Genomic DNA, 10,345 nt, shown 5'->3' on the forward strand with positions numbered 1-10,345 from the left:
TAAGAGCAAGAGAATCATTCTTCTGTTTGCCCAGAGCACCCTACTGCTGGGCCCCCTCAGCAGGCAGTGAAGGGTGAATGGCTGCTTCAGGGAAAGGGAGGAGGAAGGAGGATGAGGCCCTGACTCCCATGAGATTCCTTAAGGAAGTCTGTGTTTACAGGTGCAGAGCTTAGGTGGGGTATTTTGGTTTGCTTGTGGGGTTTTTGTTTTCGTTTTTGTTTTGCCAGCAAAGTGTGAGTACCTTGGACAAGTTCACTGCCTTAGTCCTGTGTAATGAATAATTTCCACCATACTTATTGTAGTTTAATAATGCTAACTATGCTGTACATTTACCTAAAACAGTTTGACCTGTCTTTAGAGTGAAACAAACAAATAAATATGCAAATCCCACCATGGTTTGATTGTCAAAAAAAATCAATTCTTGGCGCAGTACGTGAGTAGCAAGGAGCAACTGTGAAAGGCCTGAAAGTGTCCCCATGTGGCAGAAGAAAAAAATGTTATCTCATCCTGGATACCAATTTGGTCCACCTTAAAGATGCTAAACTTCTCAATTTTTAAATCCAAACCATTCCTTCAGCCAAGATGTGGCTCTCCCAGATTATTGCACTTTTTTACACAATTGGTGATGTTTTGGGTTAATTTATAGAGTTGTGCAACCTTCACCACCATCCTGTTTTAGAGGTAACTTCCATTACCCCCCCAGAATACCCCCCCGCCACTGCCTCTGTCCTGGTGCAGGTGGGTCTCACCCTATGCTCTATGACCTCCAACAAGAATACACTAGCCCTCTTACAGGCTGGCCGGTGGATCTTATCCATCTTTTCAAGCGGTGTCCCCTACACCTCAAACCCCTGGGATTTATGTCCTAGCTTTTGTTCTGTCTTCAGTGTACAAGAGAGACAGCTGGGTGCTCTGAAAACCTTCCAGTGAACTAAGATCACCCCTGAGTTAAGGCTTTTTCTAGGCTAATTCCAATCTTATACCTTCCTAAGTCATCTTTTCTCTGTGCATTTTATTAACTACTGTATCTATGTCTTGAACACCCCTATAAGGATTTTAAGGTTGAGAGACCCTAAGATGAATATATTCAGTGCTATATGGCAGAGTATTTATCTGAGACTTATCAGGTTTTCTCCCCCCCCCCCTTTCTCTTTCTCTCATCCTTGCAGGTTCAGAACATTTGTGGAAGATACTTTTCTAAACCCACAGCAATCTCATCTTGCTTTATAAGTTCAGGACTTCCCTCCACAGAGGTGAGCACAGTAGGAACAGATGGTCTACTGAGATGTCAAGGGAAAGGGAATCCTGGAGAACAACTGCCTTAGCAAACACAGCTAGTCCTAGAGTCCCAGATGTGACCTCCACAGAAACATACAGGTGCTCCCGGCCACTAAAATGGTGACAAGGGGAAGAGAGAAAGAAAGATATGCACAGAGGGAAGAAGAGGTTAAAACAAAAGAAGGGAAAAGTGAGAAGAAAAAAATGCAGAGCAAGGGAGGATGGAAAGAAGGGGAAAATGCAAAGAAGAGACAATTAGAAAGGGTGGGGCAAATGAGCAGTAGGTAAAGAGAAATAGAGAAGGAAACTGAAGTAGATGGAGTCAAAGAACACACACAGAAAGAGAGCAAGGCGGCTGCTAAGTAAAGGAAACCCACACCCAGATTTTCCCCCAACCCTCTCCCCAGCCTTCCCCGCCCTGAGTTCTAATTTGGCCCAAAGGACTGAGCCCATACAAAATTCCCCAGCAGTGGGACCTACCTCAGATGCACTGAGGGCCAGCTGTCCCTTCCTCTCATCTTGGAGATGATCAGGCAGGAGGACTGTTGCATGTCTCTGTTGAGCCTAAGAGATCCGGGAAGACCTGTGGGAGCTGCTGCTGGCTGGAGTCGGGTGTAAGGATGGCCTAAACCTGGCCTTTGCTGGCAGCTGTGAAATCGCCACCCCAGCTGTCACAGTAACCCAGGGTGAATATTCTCTTGGTGCTCAGGGCACAAAATCCACATAAATAGGCTCAGAGTCAGAGAGGGATCACTTGGCAAAATCCTCCACAGAAACTAGGTCAGGTCACAGCCTCTCAGTTTTTCTTCCACATGTTAAGAAGAACCACCTATGAAATTCCCCCCAGGAGCTAGACTGTTCCATGGAGGGCAGGGGGCGGGGGGGGGGGGGAATATCATTTTTCTCCATGTCTCTTAGAACTGGGAGGAGCCTCCCTCTGAGGAGATGAAAACTCCATGACACTATTATGGATTAAAACCTTATGACTCTCGACAGGATCAAGTCCCCTCCAGTGTTCCTCTTGTCATTTTGAAAAAGATAATATTGACATTGGTTTAACTGGCAGTTGCTTAGCATTCAAGTTTCTAAAGAATCAGAGGTGAGATGAGGCAGCTTCAATGACTAGGTAGGAAACCAGGAAGAAAGGTCCAGGTGCAAGTTTTAGGGACCTGCTTTGTCAAAGGTCATGCATTCCTGTCCTGGCACTACCAGACCGTAACCCAATACGGGGAGATGTCCCATTTCAGAAGCTAGAGATCTGCAGTCTCCTATTCTCCCTTGCTGCCCAAATCAGAAGATAGAGAGAACAGACTGGAAGGTTGCTACGGCAACTAGAGTCCCTGGAGAGCCCAGCACTCCACGAAACCTTTACTTTCGGGCATGCTCTGACTTTAAAAGGAAATGTTTTTTATTAGTAATGATGATGAAGATGATCACATATAGAGATACATGCCTACATGTTCCAACATTTACCCTCGGCTGGGCACTTCTCCTTTCCCCAAATGCCCAGGAGTAACTGAACAGATTTGAAGAAGCAGCACTTTATGGCCCCAGAGCAGGTTTCTGAATCATGAACTCCTCTATCTCCTACTGTGTTTCAGGTTTGGAGAAGCTAAACTCCCAATCAAGGTAGCCTCTGGTCCTGGAAGGGTCCCGCTGAACCTGCCTAAAGAGCAACCTCCTTCCTGAAGGGTAAGAAGAAAGACAGGCCAGTTCAAGAGACTAAGAAGGGACTTAAGGAACTAAAGGCCCAGAGTGGCCTATTCTTGGGCTTTGGATTCAAGGCAGTAACTCTAGGGTGGGGAGAGGCTTTGCCTATGGGAGATGGGAGACAGGGTAATGAACTAAAAATCAAGTCCATTACCAAAATTCACACATTTGCATAGCATCATCCCCAGCTTCCCAGATGAGTTCATCGAACATTCCCCATGAGGTAGGGAGGGGAAGACATTGATGTTCCCATGTAATGGGTGGGGAAACTGAGGCACAAAGAGGGTGGCGCCAAAATTACCCTGTAATGCTGTGGCAAAATCCAGATTGAGATCTGGCACTCACAGGAGCCATAGTGTCTCTCAAGAAAACCCTCAAAAGGCTGTCCCTCATAAGTTGCTCTTTGAGAAAATTTTCTGTAACAAAAAATTCTCATCCAAGAGTCTTAAAGCATAGATATAAAATTAAAAACATGTTAACAGTCCTTTTGGTTTCTGAACTGTACCCAAAAGAGCTCAGAATAGTACATCACAGTTTATCAAGGCAGCAAACAAATGACAATGTAACCCGGAGAGAAATGGGGGAGGTGGGCAATGTGATGGAAGGCAGGAGTTTCACGATGGAAGGGGAGGGTTTAGTCCAGTGGTGACTTGCCACCTTTCCTTACCAGTTAGAGCAAGTAGGCTGCAGCTCCAAGGGGCAGGTCAGGTAAATGTTTGCTTGACTCAGTGAAAAACCTCTAGCAGTGTGGTTGTCAGCAAAGAAAGAATGCTTCTTCCTTACCCTAAACCACCTATTCCATTCCCAACAAGACGGGAAGAGCCCCACACTAGCATCCAATGTGTGCTTTCACCTCTCTGCAGGCTTGAGCTGGAGTTTGTTTCAGAAAGCCTTCAACTGTCCTAAATCTAATTCAGAAGAAGAAGGGTGGAGAGCTAGAGACGCTGGGGAAAAGCGAGGGAGAAAAACCTGCCGTCTGCAAAAAGCCGTCTGCGGCTTCCTCTGCCCCTCTGAGATGACAGTATCTGTTTAAGTGACACCTCTCTTCAGATTATGTGGACATGTCAGTTGCCTGACTCTGTTTGGCCATTTCTTCTGGCTGTGTGGTTCCCTTTCACTAGTTCCTCTGCACAGGAAGGCACTTGCACATAGAGTATTTGGCTCTGAGAAAGAACCTTCCTGGAAGCTAGAGAAAGTCAGGGGATCATGGTGAGGGTAGGAGGGGCAGGACTAAATGTAGACCAAATACTGATGTCTACTGTGTCGGAGTACACCTGGAAGAATCCACTGGCCCCTTTGGTCCAGGACTCACATTAATGTAATGTCCTCCAGATGGCCAAGTTTAATTGTAGTTTCTCTAATTCCACCCAAGATTAGAGATGAATAACATATTTTGAGGCTGTGCATCTAAAGGCTCTCCCAAGGTCCCTCTGCAGGATGACCAGCAGGTGTTACAGAGCCCTGGAATGAAACCACAGGATGAGTATGATTTCTATCCTCTGGCTTCTGCCAGTTACCACCTGGCCAGAAGCTAAGACAAGTGCATGACCCAAAACAAAGGGCATTGGGGACAGAAACAGGACCCAGGTGTAACCTGGTTTCCATCCAATTGACATTGCCATACCTACAGCTATTAGAAGTCTAGAACATGAAAAATCAGAGTCTTGAAGGAAAATCAGACAGAAATCTCACCCACATAACAGAAGATAGGCATGAATGGGTGGCACCATTGGCATTTCAAAAATATCACTTAGATGGGTAAAATTTGAATGCTGCAGGGACCAAGCAACAAGGTTGACAGTCCAGGTATTTGGTCCTGGATGCCATGCACTGGGGATTGGGGAAAGAGTCAGGAAGTCACCTGAAGCTCAGGTGAGAGTTGTGGAGAATGAGAAGGAACCCTAAGAAATTATTTGCTCAGGGTCACCCTTCTCGTGCAGGCCCTTCCTGCACTGGTCAAACCTCAGTGAGCATCCTTTTCTCTGCATACATCCGATGTGGAGTGGGAAGGTAGCTGGGTCTCCGTTCCCGGGTGGCCTCAGAGAATTCAGCTTTGCCAAGTCCATTGTCGGCTGCCTTCAGGTCCGGTGCAGGTTGCCCACAAGTGACATGGGTGTACTGGCCTTGCTCCTCTTGCTCGGTCTCCCGGTGGTAGAAGTAGTTGAAGTTGGAGACAATGACGGGCACTGGTAGGGCGATGGTGAGGACCCCAGCAATGGCACATAGCGAGCCCACAATCTTGCCGCCAACTGTCATGGGGTACATGTCCCCATAACCTACTGTGGTCATTGTAACCACTGCCCACCAGAAGGCATCCGGGATGCTGGGAAAGAGTGAATCATCATCATCAGCCTCTGCGAAGTAGACGGCACTGGAGAAGAGGATGACTCCGATAAAGAGGAAGAAGATGAGCAGGCCCAGCTCCCGCATGGAGGCCTGCAAGGTCTTGCCCAGGATCTGCAGCCCCTTAGAGTGGCGGGAGAGCTTGAAGATGCGGAACACCCGGACCAGGCGGATCACTCGGAGGATGGCCAGAGACATGGCCTGCTGCCCGTTCTGGCCGCCCCCTCCACTGGCTGACTGCTGCTCCTGCTGCTGCACCAGCTCTGTGCCCAGGGTGATAAAGTAGGGGAAGATGGCCACCAAGTCGATGATGTTCATGATGTTGCGGAAGAAAGCGGGCTTGCTGGGGCAGGCAGAGAAACGCACCAGGAGCTCAAAAGTGAACCAAACAATGCACAGAGTCTCCACCAGAAAGAAGGGGTCGGTAAAGAAGGAGCCCCCAAGAGTACTTAGTGAGGATGAGCCCCCTGCCCCCGCTCTTCCAGGAGTGATGCCAGGATGAAATGTATAGGTATCATCTTCATCCTCCTCTTCCTCCTGACTCCCCCTGGAAATTGGGGAGACTCTGCTCACACCACCACCACCATTGCTTCCACCTCGACCATCTGCACGAAACTGGGGCAAAGTCTCCAGGCAAAAGATGACAATGGAGATGAGAATGACCAACACAGAGACGATGGCGATGCCCCTGGCGGGCCCAGAGCTCTCCGGGTACTCGAAGAGAAGCCACACCTGGCGCTGGAAGGGCTGGGAGGGCAGAGGCTTCTCGTCCTCACCACCTTCGGGCAGGCAGCCCTCGTCCTCCCGAAAGGCCGCCAGAGCCTCATCCCCCAGTTGGTAGAAGCGGATCTCCTCCAGGAAGATGTCCAGGGGCACGTTGACCGGCCTTCGCAGCCGGCCTCCCGACTGGTAGTAGTAGAGGATGGCGTCGAAGCTGGGCCGGTTTCGATCGAAGAAGTACTCGTTCCTCAGGGGGTCGAAGAAGCGGACGCGGCGGCCTGGGTCTCCCAGCAGAGTGTCGGGAAAGAGCGACAGGGTGCGTAATTGTGTCTCAAAGCGCAGCCCGGAGATGTTGATCACCAGCCGCTCGCTACTACAGCAACCCCCGCCCGCGCCGTCCTCCGGGAAGTCTCCCGCATCCTGTTGCTCCCCCTCCGGCCCACGGATCTCCCCCGGCGCCGCCAGCGTAAGGGATTTCTCCGATCTCATGTCCTCCCCGCCGTGCTCTGCCCGCCGTGCTCTGGAACAGCGCCCCCGATACAACCTCTGGAGCGCAGCAGCGCTTCCCAGCGCCCAGCTGAGCCCTCTTTTCTAGGGTGGGGCTCGCGCTCCTTGGAGCTAGCCGTCTGACTTGCGGTTGGGTCCGGGAGCCCAGAAGCCCTGGTCCCTGCAAGGCTAGGTCAGGGGAGGTGCCCTGGGTGCAGAGGATTTGGCTTTGCGCCTCCAGTTGTCCGTGCCTGGGTGCTAGAGCTTACTGGGATACCTGGAACAGCAAACTGGCGCGTGTGATACTGGATGTCCGAAAAGACGCTCGGCTTCGCCCACTCCGTGCCTGAGACTGGGCTCCGGGACGCTGGGGTCCGCAATGGGAGCACTTCCCAGCTCTCACTGCGCTTCTCCAACAGCTCAAGTCCCCAGACTGCGGGTACCAAAGCGCCAGATGCGCCTCCTTCAGCTCCGCTAAGACTCCTGGCGGGGCTCGGCCTCCGCCCTACGTCCACCTCAGGCTCCGTCTAGCCAAGGTCGCCGTTCCCGCGCCACAGCTGCCACCTCCTCCCTAGGGGCCTAGCCGCGGGCCCAGGAAAGGGCCCTGGGGCTGCCCCGGCGCCGAGGCGCGGGGACCCACCTCCCCACAGCTCTGCTGCAGCCACCGCAGCTGCAGCGGCTCGGCTCTCCGCTCTGTCCTTCCTTCCCAACACTCACTCCCCAAGTGACGTGGCAGGCCCCGCCTGCTGCCCCCTCCCACCCCACTCCCACATCACACCCCTCGCCTGGCCAGGGCTGCTGCTAGCCAGGGTACTATGGGAATAGACACACACTTGGCTCACCAGTAATCTTTCCCGCGCTCTCCGGGCACGCCTCTCCCTTCGCACGGTCACATTCACAGGCCCCCCTAAACAAACACCAATATCCTCATACCACACCCCCTCCACCCCCGTAATCAGCTTTTCTCAATGTCAATTTACAGCGTTGACCTGCGCAGTGCATTTCATCAATAAGAAAACACACCCCGCCCCACCACACGCACAGAGCACTGTGCCTCCACTCATCCAGAAATTTAATGAAAAAATCAAATCATTTTGCCCTTCTGTGTTTACAAGGATCTGTTTGCTAGTTCTCCAATCTCTACTGAAAAAAAAAAGTAGAGGAAGCATTTCTGAGATTTCTTAAGAGCTTCCAATTTAAATTGTACTCCTGTGTAAGTCCCCAGAGAACCCCATACCTCCCTTTGCAAACCTGGGAGGGCGTGGCTGCAAGTTTCCTAGGACTGCAAAGTGAGAGCAAAGAAAGGGGTTAGAAGTCACCCATTGCCTTTCCCATCAGAAGTTTTCCACAGGAGCTGGGAGTCCTGGGAACTTAGGTAGCAGGCCCAGTGAAGAATGAACCAGAAGACGGTGGCATCTCAGAGGGAAGTGCAGCCTGGAATTCATTTGCTCCCAGTCTCCCTTGGGAGGCATTTGGAATGTCTGCTTATGGTGCAGACAAGAAAAGGGGTGAGGGGAAAGGGTATGTAAGAGTGTTGATAAAAAAGTAATAGCTGTGTTTACTGAGCATCTAGTAGTGCTGGCCACCATCTAGGTGCTTTACCTGTGCTCTCTCCCTCACTCCTCACAACCCTATGAGAAAGATGGCCTCTGCTCTAGCTAATGTTACAGGGAAGACCCACCTGGCCATATCTGTGTAGGGACCAAATTTGTTCTTGATTATTTCCCCAACTTTCCAGGATGGAGGTGGTGAGAATGGTTTCCCATCCATTTCTGCCAAAGACCATATAGCCTTTTGCCACTGCATTAGACAGCTTGGTGTCTGATGGGGGAAAGCTGTTCTCATCTTTTCAGACTGCTACTCCCAGGTAAGGTTAACATTTGCTTCTCTGTGCCTCAGTTTTCTCCTTTGGGGTGTCTATGGCCAAATTAATGGGCTGACAACTGCAAGGTGTTTTGTGTTGCTTCTTCTGCATATTAGATCATTAGTCAGTGTTCATTGGTAACAACGATGGGAATGATAGGTAAAGGTACCCCGAGACACATGTCAGAATTCTTTGCATTGCATGACTGTTTTGAAACCACAGTGGCTCGCTCCCAGAGGAGTGGGGGAACAGGGAACAAAGTCTCCTTTGGGAAGAGTAGAGAAGAGGTCAGGTGGTGGGCAGGTAGGAGAAAGACTAGCATATCACTGAGTCTTCATTCTGTAGCCCTGTACCTCACCAGGCTTGCCAGGCAATAGTTTCTGCCTCCTTTCTATGCTTGTACTGTTGGTTTCCACTCGCTCCTCTCACCTTGCATGTTTCATCGAAAGGCGAGAAGGAGCAAGTGTTCCAAGTCACCCAGTTGCTAGTTTTCCTATTTACAGGCTATGTAATTAAGCAGTTTAGACTTCACCCAAGTAAGTTGTTCCATTCAAAAATTATTTTTAAAGGAGAGAAAAGGAGACCAACAACAAATACAACATAGAAGATACTATTTTACCCTTGTCCAATTATCTGTAATTATTTTCTGGGTTGTAAATTGATTGCTTATGATTCTTTTTGTCTTTGTTTTCAAAATTTGTAATGAAATTTTCACTTTCATGTTTGTTTTTATTATTGTAATTTTATTCACGAGTTTATCGACTAGGCCAACAACTCTTCAAGACAACCCTTGGAGGCACATGGGCCGGAACCTGCATTCTGCCAGAAGGGCACTCAGTCTAATGTGGCGGCAGGAGCCACCCTTCCAGTGCCCCTTGGGTTAAGCCTGCCAACCTACAGGCAGAGCTGGTGTTCCGTGTTTACCTTTACATGAGGCATAAGGCTGCACCCTGGGAGACACAGAGAGGTTCCCCTAGAGGGCAAAGCCATTAGCAAAGTCATGAATCAGAGTTCTGTTTTTAGTTCTTTTGTGAAAGAGAATCATTTCTTAACTTTAGAAAAGCCCTGTGCCTAAATCATTCCTCTCCAGCAAAGAGCAAGGGTAAAAATCACACCTTCAGAAGTGCCAGTTCCCAGGTGAAGGAACAGAAGTGGCACGACCCCATTCCAGACAGCGGCCTTTCCCCAGAATTCACTGAGCACTGATTTCATGACAGCACAGATTTTCCTTGTATCTGAATTCAGATGTTTGCAGTAATGGTACAGATCTTTCATTCATTTATCAAGTATTAATTAAGGAGCTGCTGAGTGCCCATCATAGTGCCAGATGCTGGAGATTTAGCAGTGATCTAGACAAACTATCTGTTCTAATGAGTTTACCTTTTCATGCAATAAATACATTCTAGATGGAAAAATTTAACACGGTAAACAATAAAAAAGATATTCACGTATTGTAGTAAATGCTCTGAGGAAAGTAAATGAGGTGTTGTGTCACAAGTGAACCTGAGAATTCAACTTTGAAGAGGGTGGTTGGGAGAGTTCCTCTCTAGAGACAATTTCCCAGCTGAAAATTCAAAAATGACAATGAGCCAGCCATGCTAAAAGCAGGGAAACAGCACTCTGGGCAGACAAGTGCAAAAAGCCCTGAGCTAGAAAGGTCATGGTTGTCCAAGGATGATAAGGCAGGCAATACACTGGGAAGAGAATGGGCAACAGGTGGGATGCACAGGATGAGGCTAAAGAGGAAGCAGGGGAACATTCTTGCTCAGGTTTTAACTTAAGGGTGATGTACATAAAACCAATGATGGCTCTCAAACAGAGGAGAGACTCAGTATGATTTACATAGAAGCTGTCAGGAGAATAAATTACAGAGGGGCAAAAGAAAAAATAAGAAGACCAGGAAGTTGTAGTGGCCTGGGGAAGAGGTGATGGTGACTTGGACTA

At 49.3% G+C, this 10,345-nt stretch overlaps 1 protein-coding gene across 1 annotated transcript; it reads right to left on the reverse strand.

Moving 5' to 3' along the window:
* Positions 1–2,187: 2,187 nt before the first annotated feature.
* On the reverse strand, positions 2,188–7,186 carry KCNA6 (potassium voltage-gated channel subfamily A member 6). Its single transcript, XM_045830669.1, has one exon. It carries the CDS (start codon positions 6,538–6,540, stop codon positions 4,945–4,947), a length of 1,596 nt encoding a protein of 531 aa, XP_045686625.1. The 5' UTR covers positions 6,541–7,186; the 3' UTR covers positions 2,188–4,944.
* Positions 7,187–10,345: the final 3,159 nt, after the last annotated feature.

The sequence above is a fragment of the Phyllostomus hastatus genome, unplaced genomic scaffold (genome assembly GCF_019186645.2).
Source record: "Phyllostomus hastatus isolate PE091 unplaced genomic scaffold, TTU_PhHast_1.1 phas_contig_152, whole genome shotgun sequence".
In the NCBI taxonomy this organism is placed as follows: domain Eukaryota; kingdom Metazoa; phylum Chordata; class Mammalia; order Chiroptera; family Phyllostomidae; genus Phyllostomus; species Phyllostomus hastatus.